At 30.2% G+C, this 19064-nt stretch overlaps 2 protein-coding genes across 3 annotated transcripts; both read right to left on the minus strand.

Moving 5' to 3' along the window:
- Positions 1 to 1062: 1062 nt before the first annotated feature.
- On the minus strand, positions 1063 to 6785 carry LOC107638740 (C2 and GRAM domain-containing protein At1g03370). Of its 2 annotated transcripts, XM_088483786.1 has the most exons (11): positions 6605 to 6785; positions 6378 to 6468; positions 5771 to 6275; positions 4065 to 5306; positions 3705 to 3887; positions 3294 to 3577; positions 3083 to 3199; positions 2717 to 2979; positions 2330 to 2498; positions 1918 to 2190; positions 1063 to 1802 (listed from the first exon to the last, which is right to left on the minus strand). In XM_088483786.1, exons 3-11 carry the CDS (start codon positions 6117 to 6119, stop codon positions 1611 to 1613), a joined length of 3072 nt encoding a protein of 1023 aa, XP_088339912.1. In that variant the 5' UTR covers positions 6120 to 6275; positions 6378 to 6468; positions 6605 to 6785; the 3' UTR covers positions 1063 to 1610. The 2 variants fall into 2 exon arrangements, with proteins under 2 accessions (XP_088339912.1, XP_016197597.1); XM_016342111.3 differs by lacking the exon at positions 6378 to 6468 and having other exon boundaries at positions 6605 to 6644.
- Positions 6786 to 8842: 2057 nt separating this feature from the next.
- Positions 8843 to 12840, minus strand: FPS1 (farnesyl diphosphate synthase 1). Its single transcript, XM_016342114.3, has 12 exons — positions 12364 to 12840; positions 11515 to 11539; positions 11246 to 11361; positions 11054 to 11140; positions 10848 to 10964; positions 10678 to 10766; positions 10276 to 10327; positions 9866 to 9961; positions 9725 to 9769; positions 9564 to 9653; positions 9416 to 9487; positions 8843 to 9145 (listed from the first exon to the last, which is right to left on the minus strand). The coding sequence occupies exons 1-12, from the start codon at positions 12472 to 12474 to the stop codon at positions 9017 to 9019; spliced, it is 1029 nt and encodes a 342-aa protein (XP_016197600.1). The 5' UTR covers positions 12475 to 12840; the 3' UTR covers positions 8843 to 9016.
- Between the last annotated feature and the right edge of the window lie 6224 nt (positions 12841 to 19064).

The following is a 19064-nucleotide window of genomic DNA, read 5'->3' on the forward strand; positions in this document are numbered from 1 at the left end:
GTGGAAGTTGAAAATCCCAACGAAGATGAAGATTTTTCTCTGGAGGGGTTTCCATAAAAAGCTTCTAGTGCTACAAATGCTTCATCATCGCATCCCATCGATTCAATCTCCCTACTGAAGATGCCTACAATTTCCAGAAACAATCAATCATTGCATCTTCCATTCATTGTGTAAAATCAAAGAAAATTTGGTCAAAAATGGGCTTACCAGCTATTAGAAGGGACACCGAAGACTCTGATTTCTATGTTAAGTGGAACTTGAAAATGGGATCTTGCGTACCCAACCCAATAACTCCTTTCAGAGAATGATGATGGTGATTTTGAGCTGGTCCTTATGGAAGGCTAGGAACAGGTTCATCTTTGATAATATATCAACTAGTATGGAAGAAATAATGGCGTTGATTTTGAAGTTGTAGAAAGAATTTCAACAAATTCTCGTTTCCTAATTGATGAGCATTTTACTTTTTATTTCTCTTATTAGATTATTATATGATGTTACCTCTATTGTAAAGCGTTGGGAGTCCTCCATTTCTTTTATTTGTCCCATATATGAACATCTATATGTTTATTTCATTTCATGAATGAAATTATCTGATTTTAAAAAAGAAAAGACAACTATCCTAGTTGTACTGATAAAAATTAACTACTAAATTAGATATTTGTATATATTATATATTAGAATATAAATATACTTTAAAAATAAATTATATATATATTTATACATAAATATATAATAATTAATTTAGTAATTAAATTTTAATAATTAAATTTTAATGTACAGTATACACATAACATTTTAAACATATAATTTTATTTTATTTTTATGTTTAAACTTTTTGGATTGTAATACATTAAAGTATAAAAAAATTTATATGATCATCCAACTAAATTTATATATTTAAATAATTTTTTAATAACATTTAAAATTAATTAATTTTGTTGATGTAATAATACAAGATTGATTATATGAAAATTAAATTAGTTCTATCCCTTTTTAATCCAAACTTTGAGTAATTAGTTTTTTAGATTCAAACCCAAAATTAAAGAAGAATGTTATACCAGATTATAAAAAATCAATGTCTAAAAAGTAATCTCATTATGAATGTGTTTAACAAATCAATATATGAGAGAAACTGACTATAGCTGCTATAGGATATGTGCCTTCATATCATGGTGTTCTGAGGCCTAAAACAATGGTTACAACAATGGTTACAACAATTGCTATATATGTAAATTGTAACCTATGTATTCTGCTATCAATTAAATCATCTAAATTCTAAATAGTCAAAACTAGTCATTTACAATGGGAGAACCAATCAGAAAATCTGTATGGAAGAGCATCTCAAATCTCAGCATCATCATATCTCTGATTCAAAACTTCCTAAAGACAAGTAACATCAATCTCCACAGATTCCTCCACTATCAGGGTTAGTTTCACTGATATTCAATGCAGTTAAGAACCCAGAATGCACAAATCACATGAACCCTTTATGATATGATCCATCATATAAATTCTGCTCCAAGTTCATGAATTGATGAATTGTGAAAAATTATTTTTCGACGCGGGAATAACAGCTACCTCCCATGCTTGCTTGTTCAGAGACTCGTTTGTTATTTCGATACAAGCTCCCTCTCGGCTACGGTGGACATCAAATTTAAACGTTCCTGCAGATTTTGTACAATGTTCTTTGCGATTCTTTTCTGATGCTTAGTGCTTTTCAGCCATTCAACTCCATAGGCTACAACAACTTTACATCCCTTTGCTTTTGCCGGTAAATCCTCGACTTGGTATCGAAGGTGCACCTGCAGAATATTAGTATACATTGCAATTCAGTGTTTTCCGGAGACGAAAACAGGTAAGTCACAGAAAACAAAGATATAGCAACTAGGCACCGAAAGCCGAGAAACAAATACTCACACTAAAATAGTCACCAAGTGGAATTCCATGAAAGTTCATAACCTCTTCCACAAGCCAACCCTTTCCATCTGGAAGGGGAGATCTCTGCTGAGTGCTTGTCACTTCACCTTTATAACGCGAAACACGCTTCTCAAATTTGTAATATATTGCCCTTTCAAAGACTTCGTTGTCCTCGGATACCCAAGGGGTATAGGAATAGTTTAGGCAACCAGATTTTTCCATGACCCGACGGTCCAACTCACGGCCACTAAATATCTCCATGAAAAAACTGGCCTGAATCAATTGAAGGGGGGAAGAAATGAAACACAATAATCAAACAGGTAAATTGTTCCAAGTTTGCACAAAAATCTGAATTCAGAATCAATGACAAATCAATAGAAATGCATATCTTAGACAAAGAGAGGGGGGTTACAGGAATTGGAAAAGTGCAAGAATGAATCTCAGACATGCTAACATCATGCATGCCAAGGAATGTTCCGCTTTCTTCACTAGCAAGGGTTTTGGTTTCGGATTCTTCTTCAACTAGCTGAACTTTCTGTTCAGGACTGAGGGATCTGGCTTTACACAGAGCCATGATAGTCCTACATCAGAGGCAAAATAATTTAATAGTAACACAGGAAATCTTTTTGAATGCAGTTATCATATCATCCCATACCATATGGATACACATTTTTTAGATGTTACATGACCAAGAAAATCAGTATTGAGAATAGTGGCAGTTGAGAAGCAACTACATTTGATTCTAAATGAGGATCAAATTAAACGAAAGGAGACATTGCCTGATATTTCCATTGTCTACCTGTGTGCAACATTGAAAGACACAAAGGACTGGAAATGGAACTTCAGCCGGCCTTGTTCATCTTGTGTCCTGGCACCATGCCTTGCATCCATACCTCTACCCGGTCGAAGAGTTATGACAACGACCGGACTCCCCATTGATGAAAATGTCGCGGGGATGACCTGAATGTCTTCAATATCCTCCCAAAGAAAAAAGAACTTTGTCTTGTTTCCAAACAAATTGGCATGGAATCCAATTATTCTTGCTGAAAGGAATAGGCGACCCTACAATAAACATCGATAACATGATGAGGTAATATTAAACAATCCTGTGCCATCTACTACCACAATAAAAAAATTAACATGAAATTGAACAGAAAAATCACACCTGAAGTGGCATTTTTCTTTTTAAATGACAGGTAAAGTCATTGATGAGAAATTCCTCTGGCGGAAGCCCAAAGAGTTTCTGAAAGGCTGAATTTGTCTGAGGAGACCGCAAATTAATCTGCACATTTTCAATTTAGAACAAATAAGCCAGAAAGAAGTGTGACAAAACACGAGTACAATACAAAAACGACAAAATGAAAGTCTTAACTTACCTTCTTGCCCACTTCTTTCTCCATTTTACTTAGGTAGTCTTTCGCAACATTGGCTCCTCTAGTGTTGTCCAAGTAAATTCTTAAGTGCAACTTCGATTGACATGCCAGAGCCAACTTTCCTTCAAGTGGAACCCATATGTCAGCAAGATCTGAGATGTTTGCTTTAAGAAAATTGATTTCAGCATGTCCTAGCGATACAGCTTCATCGAAGGGTCCATCGAAATCATAAACCTCCACATCCAGCACAGAAGGAGGATCATCCATAGCATCGAATTCAAATATTTCTGCATAGATTAGATAAACAATGTTCCAAACATTAAAAAACTGACTAGTCAGACAATAATTTCTGCCGAGATTTCAATTTCATTCATTAGCACAGAAAATGATAAACGATGCCATGATGATATTCACCATTCCATAAAGGATTGGATTTCTGGAACTTGATTGAGCTCGTTCTTGTTTTCCCATTGCAAGTGAAAACAACATATGGATCGGAGAAGGCACTGGAATCAACAGAAGCTAAATTGCTTCCTTCAATCAAGGCAACAGTTAGCAGCCATCCATCTCCTTGTGCTTTTATGCCATGATCACTACCTAATATTTTAAAGCCAAAAAATAAGTCTATATAAGCACAGATGTATCAACACCAAATATGCAAAAAATATCCAAAAACATTAGGAAAACAAGCAAATGGTCTCATCATTAAGTAACTCTGTGGATAGCAAAATTGACTACATGAGAAGCATATCAATCTTTTCTTTATGAGATTACCCTTTTGTGCTCTGGCCTGAATAAAGCGTGAGATTAAACCCAGCATGCGTTCACATTGAAGAACAAGGACTGCACAAACAACCAATTCACCAACTGAATCTGGCAAGTCAAGACCAACAAACTCAAGCCCTTGAATTGTACTCGGTGCAGACAGCCAAATGTGGACAAGGACATATAACCCCATGAGCACTGTCGACAGCACTATGAAGTTAGCAAAATACTGCACTGCCAGCTTCCAATCTGACTGCGTCTCCGCTTGTAATGATGCTAGAGCTTGTTCCTTACTCGAACTAAGGTCCTTCATATCAACAGGTTTAACCATTTGAGATAACAAAGTCGCATATTGATCAAAGCTTTCCTTCATACCCTGCCTAGCCCCATTTTCTATCATTCCTTTCATCATGGTACTTTGCAAGAAATTCATTCGCCACGATATGACGAGATGGGAACACTGCTCTCCCGACGGCAACTCTGGTCCAGGAGTGATCAAATAGAGTAGCTCTACCTTAAAGGTGCTCCCATACATGACTTCGGGAGTACTGACACTGGCCAAAACAGCAAAGTTCTTCCCATCGGCTTTTAAGTACGTGTGTTCCTCAAAGGCTTTGACAGCCTTAATTAATTTGCTGGGAGCCTTGGTGTAACTAACTAATCTTTTCAAGCAATCCCCACCATTCTCAAACTTCCAAGGTCCTACTTGAAGTTCTGTAGAACCCTGTACCTCTGCCAATGACTTGAGAAAATTTGAATCAGTCGAAAACAGCAATGTGTTCAAGTCTTTGGGTGCAGTCATATAATGTTGATCAACAAGCAACCCTCCTGAAAAATTGCTAGGAATTTCACTTTCTTGATCTGCAGATTGAATTTTACTCATAGCTTCTTCAAATGTTTCATTAGACGACGCATCTTCAGTCTTGATCTCACTGACTTCTTCTTTAATGATTTCGAATTGCTCTGAGTCAATGCTTCTGCGGGATGGGGTTGAAGGCATATCAGAAGAACCTTTATTAAAAATTTGAGCAATTCTTCCTGTGAGTGTTTTCTGTGCACTAGACTTCTCTTCCTTAGAAGACGTAGTTTCTTCCCTTGAAGGAGAAGACGAGCTTGAGGCAGCAGAAGACCTTGAAGGTGAATCAGTGGCTCCATCGGCCGACTTTCTTGGATGTGATAATTGATCACCATTACCATATGAATCCACAGCTGCATTCTTCTGTTGAAAATATATACTCAAACGAATCTCACCTAGCAAGAAAAATGATATAAATGGCACAAAATCATAGGTAGTTAGCACATTGTTTTCCTAAAAAACTTGAACAAATGGCCCATTGAGAGGCAAGATCGTATGGCCAAGTTCAGTAACTGTTTCGAGACAGAAATATATCGACAATAGAAAACACAAACCTCTATGGAAAATAAGAACAACACAAAAGCATCTTATCCTGGGACAAAAATTTTCGCAATTTTATGTCCACCTAAAAACTAAGACAATGGAGACAACCACAGAAACACAACTCTTTTACAGTTTCTAAATGTCGAATTAGTCATGATGCAATTTCCACCAACTCACTCACATACTATAAATTAACTTCAAAATCAATATCACAACAATGAGGAAGGGGACTTAGCCGCATAATCACTAGGGAAAGTAAGTTACTAAACTATTACACAAACTACAATAAAAATAGAGTTTAGCAAGCATTACACACCAGCTTCTTTGTTCTTGATCTTCTTGGTCTTTGGTTGCAAAGAGTACCAAGCAGTGCCAAGGGACTTGATCTCCTCTTCAAAGACAAGTGACATTGGAACCTTGAGCTGACCAACAAAGTCATCATTGAAGAACTTGTCTTCATCCATGACAGAGATCACAAGCTCTTCATTGAGGTCATCAACCCTAAAGCTAAATTCTTCATCCCACCTTGGATTCAAGCATTTCTTGATCACCTTGGTCTTGTGCCTCTGCTTCCCCAACTGCAACCTCACGTATGGGTCACTCAACCCGTTAGGATCCGTCGGTGGCAAGTTCTTTGCCTCAATCACACGAACCACAAGCTTCATTGAGCAGCCAAAAAACTCAAAAGGGTACCTGAATCTTGAGAACTAAAAATGTGAACTTTTTTCAATTACAGAGCACCCCAGAAAGATCTTCCAAAAGGGTAATGCAGCGTAAGCACAAGGAGAAGAAAAATGTACTGAAGATTTGAGTGGAATGAACTAATGGAAGTGAAAAGAAAAAAATTATTAGAACATAAAAAATCCCAAATTGAAATTGATCAACACAAGTCAAATTCAGTGAACAGCAAAAGAAAAACTAACCTATGAATCAGAGAAAAAGGAAAAAAAAAAAAAAAAAAAACTATTTCAATTTCATTCTGAATTGCAAACTCAGCATGATGAATGGTTGAAACTTGAAGAAAGAAAAAAACGTGAAAGAAGAAGAAAAAGATTGTCAACAAGTCTGGGAAGCAGAAATTGAAGGGAAAAAGAAATGAAAAAGAAGATTTTTTTTTAAGAGCGGATAATTAGAGAGACAATGATTGAACCTGTAGCAGACCCCAATTAACTGAATGATTGAATGATAGTAGAAAACAGAAGAAAGAAAAATGGGTTTTTCAAGGATAAAATTAAAAAGAACGAAATTGAATGGAAAGTGAAGAAGGATTTGCAAAATCAAAACTTGTAACTTAGAAAAGTAAATGCACTTTGTCATAAAATTTTGTACCCTTTTTTCGCTTTCGTTTCTTTAATTTTTATAAATTTGTCCCATATTAATTAATTAATTAATTAATTAATTAAACTTGTTAATTGTTATTGACACTGCGCGTAAAGGGTTTGGACTACTTGAGTACTTGACCTTACAAACTGAAAGAAATCACAACCACCATTTCTTTTATTAATTTAAGGGAATCCACACTTTTAATTCATTAAGGTTATGACTTATGATATATTTTTAGATATATTCTTTTAAGAAATATAAAAATATGACGTATATACAAACAATTAATTATTAAATCAGTTATATATATAAGTTTTAATATAAACTTTATATTAGTAACTGATTTAATAACTAGCACCATATATATATATATATATATATATATATATATATATATATATATAAATTTTATATTATATTAATAATTAAAATAATATTTTTTATATACAAGTGTAATATGACTGAATTTTCTTTATGATATAATACCAATATTTGTTTCTTGTGCCCATTTTCTTGGGAATTTTTTGGCAACCGTCACAATTCACAACCACCATCCATCTTTTTTTTTTCTTTTTCATGTACTACATTTTTAATGATGACTATGCTTAATTTATGTTGAAATCAAAGTAAATCAAACATTTAATATGAAATAATACATTACATAGTTGTCATTTTATTAAGAAGACCATTTCTTTAAAAAAGACATGGATACCAATACCACACCTTCTGGGGTCTCTTTAATAATTAAGAGACTAAGTTGCTAAAGCCTATAAAAATAATACAAAATTAAGTGCCAATGAATGAAGGCTTTCCCTTTTCTGTTACGTGCTGAAAAATGGACATGACATTTGAGTTATGCGTATCCAATGTCAAATGCAGTTAATGGGTCCAAAATGAGGGGCACCTACCCCAACCATGCCCTTGAATGTTTGGGTTAAGATGTGGTCTGTTTTTTTTTTTTTTTTTGTAATCAAAGATACTTGAATTCGCGACTTTTTAAGTAAGTATGGGGAGACTATGTCATTTAAGTTATAATTTATTGGTTAAAATGTGCTCTGTTAATTAAAAAAATTAAAAGAAAAAAATTATTAAAAAAATATTTTTTTATAGTTTTAATAAACTTTTAAAGAACTAAATACATAAAAAATATTTTTAAGTTATTAATTTTAGTCTTTTTAATATGTATTTTAAAAATATATTTTAACTCATTTTTATTTATAATTTATAACATAATACTAAAACTTTTATGATAAAATAAATTAGATTTTAATTTTTATTTACTAAAAAAATTTCACATAAGACAAATAAAAATATAACCAAGTTGGGTTAATTTAGTGATTAGCTCATTAGTTCGCTTAAACAAGTAGTAATTCGAATTCTGCCTTGTGCATGCAGCAATCCATTAACCAGCAACAAATCCTTAAATGGAGATTAATACCGTGGCGGATTAGTTTTTGACCTATCAAGTTAGGAGATATCATAAAAAACCAAAAAAAAAAAAAAAAAACAAGATTATTGATGTTTGAATAATTTTGTGTCTGGAAGATATTTCTGTGTTTTTTTTAATCCACATGGATGGTATAGAATGGAATACTTTAAATATATGTTATATTATTATTACACCCAAACACGTTTGTATATGGCATATTACGTAAGAGAAGTCCTATATATCTAATCTAAATGTGAATTATAATATACAAACAGCACAATTCTTACTATTCTTATAACACTTTTCATTTCATGAATGGAATTGCGTTGCATGTGACACTTTTATGGAGTCAGCGTTGATTGAAATCGCAAGCTTCAATCTTGCTTGACGCGTTCTTCAGACTTCAATGTTTATTTATAAATTTTATTTAGGACGCATTTGATTTACTAAATATGATAAAAATTTATTTTCTGTTTTTACTTTGTATTTTTCTTAGAGCTACCGATCCTTTAGAATTCACTTGATTTCTAGAACTAATCTTATCTTAGATTGAACCAAGTTATTCCACTCTGAGTGAACAACAAAGAAGATAGTAGAAATGAATGATGATGATGTGATAAATTAATAACTACCAAATAAAATTAAGGGAATGTTTATTTCTAAACAAACGAGAATATCAAAAGGCTTACAAGATAAAATACAACACTTAGCAACCAAATGGGGTAGAAATAAACAAAAAAAAAAAAAAGAAGGAAAAAATACAAGTTTGATATTTGAAAAGAGAGAAAAAAAGGGGGGGGGGGGGGGTCCCTACTTCTGCCTCTTGTAAATTTTAGCCAAAAAAGACTTGAGCACAGCTTGCACTGCTTTGCTAGGATGAGCTTCAATGGAATTTACAATCTTCTCATAGCTCTGGCTCTCATACTCCTCAAATACACCCTATTGTTGATTGTTCATGTCCATTATATGTAAATAAATAATGAGTTTGATTTCGATGCATGGTCAATGATAAAAAGTTTTACACTGTTATCCAATCGGTTTCTACCACGTCGAATAAAGCAGTTAATTTCCACACTCATTGACTTCAAAGAAATTACTTTTATCTACGAGGTAGCACCTAATTGGATGTTACTCTTAAACTGAAATTGAACCCCATTTTTTGTTGACTATGAATTGATAATGAAAGCTAGCTGTAAATGAGGTTCAAACCTTAAGATTTAGCTCGTTATACAGGGCCTTCACTTTAGCCACATTTGCTGGATCAGGCTTCCCATAATGTTCCTATAAACCATGAAAACAAATGAGTAATTTTCCCAGTTTAATCACGGGAAAGAGAAAGGAAGGCAGAAAGACTCACATGTAAAATTCTCTTTTGTTGTTCATTGCTAAGTTCCAATGCTTTCACAACCAACCAAGAGCACTTGAAATCTTCAATATCAGTACCAATCTGATTCCAAAGATAACTAGAATGAGGTTCAGAAGATTATATTTCCAGCATCAATTATTTAGTATGCTTACCTTCCCAATTGTTTCGGGATCACCAAAGCAATCCAAATAATCATCCTGAAAAAAGAAGGGAAAGAAAGAAGATAGGTACAATGCAGCTTTTAAAAGAAACTTCAAGACTCAACAGTGCAGAGTCATGCTAAAAAGTATTACCTGTACTTGAAAGTATGTTCCCATCTCAACAAGAATGTTCTTTACATCAACATGGTTATCCAAATTTTCACCCGCCATGAGCAATGCGCATGCAACCTGTGTAAGAAAGACAAATATGAAAAGCTAAATAACAGACCTATATTTAAGTATAACAAATGCTTTAAGTGAAAGATTGCCATACATTGCATGAAAGGAAAAGAAAAGATAAAAGAAGTGATTTCAAAGTTCAAACTGAACAGAAATTAGGGATGTTATGTCTGCTTTTTCATGAACAATCAGAAAATATAAGTTCTAGCAGTGAAATATATGGTGAGAACAATCAATTGTCCTTGGTATCTTACAGAAAAAGGGCAAGTAAGAAATCTAAATTGTGGAGGAAAGATAAAAATGTATCAAGATATAATACTTACCGGAAGGTAAAACGAATAATAGGCAGTCTTGTACTGAACAATACGACGATGACTGCAAAAGATGTTAATCTATTAGATATTAGTATTGATTTTGAAACTGCCAAAACATGTAAGCATAAATATAACATATGGAAGGGATATGCCCGGCAAAAGAATTTGGCTAAGGTCTTTTGAAGATCTCAAGCAGCACTCACACAAACATTTGCTGTGAAGCAAAATCACAAGGTATCCATCATTTTATTCTATAAAGAAAGGATATGATGTTTGTAATACAGAAGAAAGAATTTCTACTGCTTCACAGTTATTATAGTCACATATAACCCTGTATCATATGTTTGTTGGAAAAGAGGTTCATGAATAATAATTTTTACCACACCATTTTCTTAGTTTCTGGGGACTCACAGCGTTAATGTGTATTTGGATAGGTCTTTTTCTCCTTCAAGTGTAGTGATCAGATCAATCATCTGTCCTGAAGCAGTTTGAAACTCAACCTAACATAAAGTCAAGATAAGCAAGTTTTAGCACATATCAAGAGGGTACTCACATCATCCAAACTTTGGTATCTGTACAACCTCATTAAACAGATCAAGAAGATCAACGTAATATGGCTTTCCCTTGAAGTGATTCTTAAGAATACGTGGAATATGATTTCGTAGTAGAACTCCATCATTTGCTGCAATCAGTCCAACCTTCACCACAAAGTAACAAGAGGTCATTTGCTTTATCACAACAGGATAAAAAAGATATCATGATAACACATGTTTACTTGGTTTCAAACCTTGGGCACTCTGAACCAGCATGGCTGACCACGCCGTGTGTGAGAGTTGTCCATAATGTCGTCAAGAACTAGAAAATATGCCTGAAGCTGCAACATTCATTGGCAGAAAATAGTAAGTTTCCTTAAATACATCACAGAAAAATTCGGCTGTAATGGTTAAACTACAAAAGTAAAAGTTCCAGATTGCCATACCCATTCAATACACCAACCAAGAGCACTAGCAAGGAAAATTTCATCATCAGTTAGCGCCTCCCCTTCTTTTAACAATTTGTAGCTGTCAATAACGGACAATCCACGGTTCAGCTTCCCTGCAATGTAAATTTATAATCCATCTTTAATTCAATGACGCTTATCTCTTTCGAAATGTTTCCTGTACACCCCTTTCCTTTCCTAGAGGGGAACAGTTACAATAAACTGAAAATTTGCTCAGAATAAACTTAAATGAGATTCTCAAGTCCCACCTCCAGGCACATTGTAGTCTAGCATCTGCAATAAGTTAAGAGCACAAAACACTAAGTAACTGATCAGAACATGCATCCATATTTCAAAGAAACAATAACGAAAAGTAGAAAAGATCATCTATGCAAACATGCACACTTAGAACCTTGGCATACACGACGCAAATATGGTTGGACTAAGGGAGAACTACAATTAGTAACTCATGAAAAATCATAACAGTGCCATCAGAGTAATAGAACCCATTCAAAGTTCCCACAAGAAATAAAGCCATTCTCTGACCATGTCACAATTTGTAAAAGACCGCACCGCATTGTTGGAATAAGTTTTTGCCATGCAGATTTGCATCATACAGGATTCCCTCCTCTAAGGCTTTAACAGAATGTTCAAGTGATGCTTAAATTATGAAGACTCTATATAAATCCTTGAACAATTAAATATCAATTTTAAGTAGAATTCTTCAAATTAAACACGATCTTAGCAAATAAAATATAAATGTTCAGGCAACCAAACCATATCTCATTTAGGTAAATTCAACCAACAATCTCATTTAGCTATATTGCTAGTGGGGTCACTACAACTACGACAGCAATCATATTAATGGAACTCATCAATAATCTCAACCATAGTACGGTATAGTACAATCGTGTTAACATTGAGTTAAATCTAATGCGCGCCGTACATTCTAATTATGCAATTAAACTCCACATTCATTTCACTCCCACAAAAAGAACGAATTTTTGCCCCCAATTTGAATCACGCTATTAAGATTGAAGATCCCGCGTCAACAAAACAAATGCAATAAAGAGATGAATGAAAGGCACAAGTTTATTGAGAAGAAGGGGAATGATTACCCGGTCGATCCATTGGCGAGCATCATCGGAGAACTCGAAAGCGGGGTCGTTGAGGAGCTCGGATTTGAGAACGGAGTAGACATTGAGGAATGTTGACTTGAGATCCGCCATTGGAGAAGAAAGAATGGATAAAAATAAAAAAAGGTAGCGGTTTTGAGTTTATAAATAATAAGAAGTGAAATTTGCGATTGCAATTGATTTATAAATATAGGAAGAGAGAGAGAGAGAGAGAGAGAAGGGGGAGGGAAGAGAAGAAGAAGAGGAACGAAAAGCGTGGTGGAAGTACAGAGAGCTTCGTGAGAGTGATGAAGGGACCTCTGCCTCTCAACACAACACACGCTTTGTTACCGCATTTATCATCTCCTTACCTTCTTTTTTTGAAATCCTCCGCACTTTCCATATAATTTACCATTTTTGCCATCTCTCTCTTTTTTTATTTTCCTTTTTCTCTCAATTTAGGGTACAAGCACAACACTCAACCAAAACTACACTCCAATTAGGTAAATTTACTGCATTATCACTAAATATTATTATTTTTTATCAGTATTTAGTTACTAAAAATTTACATACATATTTATAAATATTTTATACACAAAAAATATATAATTTATAGATATATTTATTAAAATAATATTTATTTTGAAGTATTGAAACAGAGACTGAGAGATTGAGATTTAGTATCATATTTGTTGATTCAATGATTAATACTAAAATTTTTGTCTCTGTCTCCAAAATTTTTAGTATTTCAGTACCTCAAAAAAATAGGAACACAGGGGACTAAATTTTTTAGAGATAAAGAGTAAAACTTTAATAATATTTTATACCTAAAATACCCTTATTTCAATTAATTAATTTCAATTTTACCTTTTGTGTAAATTAAATTAGAATTTCATTCTTGTTTCAATTTCTGTCTCTTAGTCTTTGCCTCTCAGTCTCAGTCTTTCTGTCTATGTCTCTCTACCAAATACTACCTAAGAGTTTATACACATAAATCAATATAGTTTACACTCAAATTTTTTAAAATTTACACATATAATTTAATAAAATTTATTTGTTAAAAATAATTTAATATTTGCATTAACTAAATAATGACCAAAAATACTAAAAATTATTTATCTCTAAGAATTTTTTTTAAATTTTATTATCAGTAAAATATTTTTAAATTATTTAAAAACCTAAAAATGCCAACATGTGAAAAAAAAAGGAATAGACTTCTCATTATGATAGAATATTTTTATCATATTTTTAAATTATTTAAATATATTTTTGTTGAGAATAAAATGCAAAAGCATTTTTATTAACAACAAAATACTTCAAATGTATTTTCGTGGTTTACCCCTCAATTTAATTACCAATAATATTTTTTGGTTTTCTTTTTTATTTTTTTAACGAAAACTAGCCCTAATTTACCGGCCAATGATTATCTACTAATTTGTAACTCTATTATGACGTATGAGGAATCTTATTTATCTAACCCAATTCAAGTGAAATATAAAGGTATGTACACAACATTTTTGTTTTCCATTTTTAAGATTTAATTGTTAGACCTTTCTTAATTTCTTTTAAAGGATCCATGTATTATCTAGCATCTTAAGTCTTAACCATTTTCAAAATTATTTTGATTTTTGCTCTTCTCGTTAATGGAAGGCATCGGTGATAATATTCACTACAAATTACAAGGTTAGTAAGGTAATGATAAAAAAAATTGTTTAGACAAAAAGGCTTTTGAAAAACTAATTCATAATTTATAGAAACTTGAAAGTGTGTTTGGAATGCTGAAAAATTAAACTTATGTTAATAATTTTTATTTATATAATCGTTTTTAAAAATAATTGATTAAGTGACTAATATTTGGATACTTTAACTTAAAAATAATTTTGAGATATTAGGGTTTGAATACAATTTTTAAGTAGTATTTTTTTTTTTATCAAAGATAGAAGGTTCGAACCCGCAACCTCTTAATTGAATATGGAGAGACTATGCCATTTGAGCTATAACTCATTTGCTCAATTTCTAAGTAGTATAATTATGAAACTAGGTATAAATTAATTTAGAGAAAAATTAAGGTGTAATTAATTTTATATAAAATTGATAATTAAAAATTATTAAATAAAAATTTAATCAAATCAATTAAATTATTTAACAATTTTTAATTATTAATTTTAAGTAAAATTAAATTTACCTGAATTTTTACTATAATTTATTTATTTTATGAGGTAAATTATATAGTAAAGATATAAGTTTACATATTTTTCTTTTTATGAGATGAAAAAGAGATTGAAAAAAATAGGATACACACTTTAAATAACAATAAAATAATAAAAAATAAATATAAAAAGAATTTATTTTCTCTTCCTATACAATTTTAATATGTATAATAGAGTGTCTCATTTTACGAAAATAGGTGTAAAATCTAGAAGGGAGAGGATGAAGTGAAGTGAGGTGACACGTGTTAATCTGCTATTGGAAGGTTAGTTCCTCGTGTTAGTAGTATCTGATTGGATTATGGGAAGAGGACGAAGATTCTCCCACGATGCCCTCGTTTGTTCGCAGCTTGCATTCCACGAGGAATGAGAATCAGATTGTTTTTTATTAGGTACTTCCTAACATTTTGGGTGTTGGATCTCATATTTTTATTTCCAAATAAACGAGTGGTTCAGATTAATCCCAAAGCACTATTAGTTGACAGATCAGTGGGCGGGATGATGAATCGTGTGGTCATGGTGTACTGTTTACAAGTGCGAATGCTTAACCTATCTATCATCAAATCAAAGCTAGGATTAATTTATGTTCCGTATGGTTCACGTGGCACGCTTTTTTAAATATTGCTTTTATGTAGAGCTATTCTACTTTGTTTTGCATCCATTACATCTTGGTCATGCCAACCCCTCAAGTACAAAATACCAAATACTTGAAGGGAAGGTGGAGAATTACACTTTTGACACAAAAGTAAGAAAATGCACTTGATCAAAAACTTGCTGAAAATTTTTAATTTTTTGGTATGTTTAACAAATTTTCTTCAGTAAAGATAAAGCATTTGATAAATAATAAAAGAAAGCATTCTTAAACATGCTCTTTTCATTTTTTCAATTCATATATATGGAATTTGAGAGCCTAGCAGTAGTAAGTGGGAAGGAATTTTCTCGGTTTTTTTTTTTTTCAACAATTGTAATAAATAATAAGCCATATTATGCACGTAATAAAATTATAATTATAATTTTAAATGATTCTATTAAAATTAATTTAAATTATAATAATTTAATTAATAAATAAATAATATGATGTGCATTGTTCGTATTTTTTTAAATATAATATTAAATATATTAACTCAAATGTAACTATTAAGTGTATAAAAATTATGTTTAAATTATAAATTTTTTAAATAAAATTATTCCGTTTAAAATATTTAAATTATGATTTCAATCATAATTACAGTTATGATTTAAAAAAAAAATTAATATAATATTATATTTTTTTCTCTACTTTATTATTAATATATTAATATTACAAGTCTAAATTACAGTATTTTACTGAATTTTGACTGAAAAAGAAAATAGTTACGTATTTCTATTATTTAATTTATTTAATACACCATATGCTAACACTAATGGTATTTTTTAAGAAAATATATTAATAAAAATAGATATAATATAATTACAAATATAACATAAATAAAAAAAATATATAAATAAATGTGAAAGTAAATATGTTTACTAATGCCTTTGTTAAATTTTATAAATTAGAAAATAAATTATGTATTCAGTTGCTAGGTGATCAGATAGATGATCAAATAATTGGATCGTAAATTGATCTCATAGTGTATATCTTATTTTTTTTTCTCATTTTTAAATGAAAGCGAAAATTAAAAGAGTAAATAGTAATACATAAAGAAAAAAAATTTTGCACCACAACACATAATTATTACCAAAATAAATGTTTATATTAAAATATTAAAATTTTACATACTGAAATCATGAAAATAAAATATAATGTACTAGTCATTTCTCTTTATTTTTTACTATGATATAAGTTTTTCTTTTTCAGTCAAGAGTCCAATAACATCCAATTGAACAAAAAAAATTGAATTAAAAGTACCAAATTAAAGACAAATGAGTGAATAATATAAGAAATTATAACTTCGTACGTGTATAAAATAAAGAGAATTTAGTGATTTATTTTATGTTAAACGATAAAACTAACAACAGTATATTAATAAAAGGATATACCTTTCAAAAAAAGTCACAATACAATTTCAAATATTTTCAAAAATAAACTGTTAAAATTTTTGTTATCGATAAAATGATGCTATTACACAATTTGTTGGCAAAACTTAAAATCAAAAGAAAAATAATTTTGTGTGGGTTAATATAAATTAATTACGTACCAAATAAGTAGAATCGTTCATTTGTTTGTTTCAATATATCAGCATGGACAAGTAAATTAAAATGATTATCCGGAATTTTACGATCATCGACCATTCGACCGTATGTACACTCCTTCTCAAAAGATATTCTGCACATGTGTATAGTCAGAAGATATATTCTGCTTGATTTCTCAATCTCAAAATTTGAGAAAACATAGACCTTCCTTTCTACCAATTCATTCTCAAATATTTTTGTCAAATAATTCTTGATTGAACCATGAATTTTATTGTACTGCAAAATAAATTAAATATAAAAGCTATTAGCATTTACAAAGCTATTAAAAAGAATTGTCTTTGACTTGTGAAATGGTGTACTTATAAAATTAACTTAAAATATGAACTACAAATGTTTATAAGAATTTAATTTTGATGCACTGACAGTGTAAAGTAGTTTTACACATGCATCCAATTACGTAATGACACATCAATAAAAATAAATACCTTTCACATTGACCGCGTGAATGGTCATCCAAAAGAACGGATGTGATTGCACGATTGTGTAAAATGCTTTACACTGTCAGTGCATCGAAATTAAACTCTATTTATAAATTAAACTTAGCATTACTTAAAAAAATTTAGTAAATAAATCAACTAATCTTATCATCTATTAAAACTATTTCTATGTAAGCCGTCTTATTCTTGTCAAACTTGGATGGGATTTTCTATAGCCTTATAATTCTTGTCTTTATTTTCCATACTTTCTCTTTGTATAATCTACTATAGGTGATACTATTGATATGATCGTAGTCAATAGTCATTAGGTATGGAAAAAAAAAATAGAATAAAGACTATGTCAAAATTATAAATTTTTTAAATGATAAATATGAAAGAAAATTTACTATTGCTTATTATATATACTAATAATATGTCAATAATTTTAAAAATATACTAATAATATTAATAGTTTAAAGATAATTGTACTACAGTTATAATAAATTTAGTTATTACTCTAAATAAATAAAATAAATAATATATTTGAAAACTAAAGAAAAAAAATTAGCGGTAATTATGTTTGGAATGTTCTCATGTTTTTTTTTATTTTTTTGCTTGCCATTATTTTATCGCAACGTTAGATCAAGAAAACTCTAAATTTAAAATATAATAATAAATATGTCATGTGATAGAAAAATAATAAACTAAAAAGAAATATATATATATATATAAAGAGAGAGAGAGAGCCAATACACAAAGATATGTTGTCGTAATAAAATATCACACTATGATTAATTATATTTGTCAAGTAAATTTATTTATACTCTATATTTATTATATTATTTTATATAAAATTAAAAGCTACTCTTCTAATTTAATATTATATATATATATATATATATATATATATATATATATATATATATATATTTGCTCTCAACATGGTCCAAAATTAAATTAAAATTATGTCTAAAATCTTAACAGGTAAACGGATATAATTAATATATAATATTTTAATAATTAAATACCTAAAATAAGTTAATAAACAACAATAATTAATACCTAAAATATCATATATATATATATATATATATTTATTTTTGATATTGTCTAAAATTAAATTAAAATTATGTTCAAAGTCTTAGGACCCGTTTGGAAAGTTTGAAAAGTAACTTTTTTGAGCTTTTGACTTATGAAAAGTAATAATATTAATGTCTGGTGCAATTTTTAAAACTAAATTGCAGTTTTTTAAGAAACTATTTAGGAATTTATAGAGAAGTTAAAAAAATGACTTCTCTCATAATACTACTATTTTTTATCACATTTTTATTAAATAAGCACTTTTAAAACTAAAAATCCAAACACAAAATAACTTATTTATAAGTTACTTTTAATATAGTCATTTATTGTTTAAGTTATTTTTTTAAAAATAGCTTAATTAAGTTGATTTTCCAAACTAGGCCTTAATACCGTAATTGAGGTATAATTAATACCTAAAATTTTAATTTAATACCTAAAATAAGTTAATTAAATAACAACAATTAATACCTAAAATATTGAAAAAGAATTTTTAATAAATGTGAGAAATAAAAATAAAAAAATTAATAAATAATATTAATATTTAAATGAAAGAATCGATAAAGAATAATAATTATAAGTAAAAATAGTATTTTTATTTTGGAAAAAAAAACACATAAAAAATTATTTAATAATCTCTGCCATGTACATGATAATAAATTGTTCAATAATTCATACTATGCACATGATAAGGTTGAAATTATAATTTTAAATTATTTTATTGAAATTAATTTGAATTGTACTTAACTTATATTATTTACGTTTTATT

Source organism: Arachis ipaensis, chromosome B4 (genome assembly GCF_059453495.1).
Source record: "Arachis ipaensis isolate K30076 ecotype BB chromosome B4, ASM5945349v1, whole genome shotgun sequence".
NCBI lineage: Eukaryota > Viridiplantae > Streptophyta > Magnoliopsida > Fabales > Fabaceae > Arachis > Arachis ipaensis.

Coding starts and splice junctions, on each gene's coding strand:
- LOC107638740 (XM_088483786.1), bottom strand. CDS start 6,119: ATGAAGCTTGTGGTTCGTGTGATTGAGGCAAAGAACTTGCCACCGACG. Junction 3,200..3,293: donor AGAAAGAAGTGGGCAAGAAG/GTAAGTTAAGAC, acceptor GAAAATGTGCAG/ATTAATTTGCGGTCTCCTCA. Junction 2,499..2,716: donor TCTTTCAATGTTGCACACAG/GTAGACAATGGA, acceptor CCTCTGATGTAG/GACTATCATGGCTCTGTGTA.
- FPS1 (XM_016342114.3), bottom strand. CDS start 12,474: ATGGCGGATCTCAAGTCAACATTCCTCAATGTCTACTCCGTTCTCAAA. Junction 11,362..11,514: donor AGACTACAATGTGCCTGGAG/GTGGGACTTGAG, acceptor TTTACATTGCAG/GGAAGCTGAACCGTGGATTG. Junction 11,141..11,245: donor TTGGTTGGTGTATTGAATGG/GTATGGCAATCT, acceptor TGAATGTTGCAG/CTTCAGGCATATTTTCTAGT.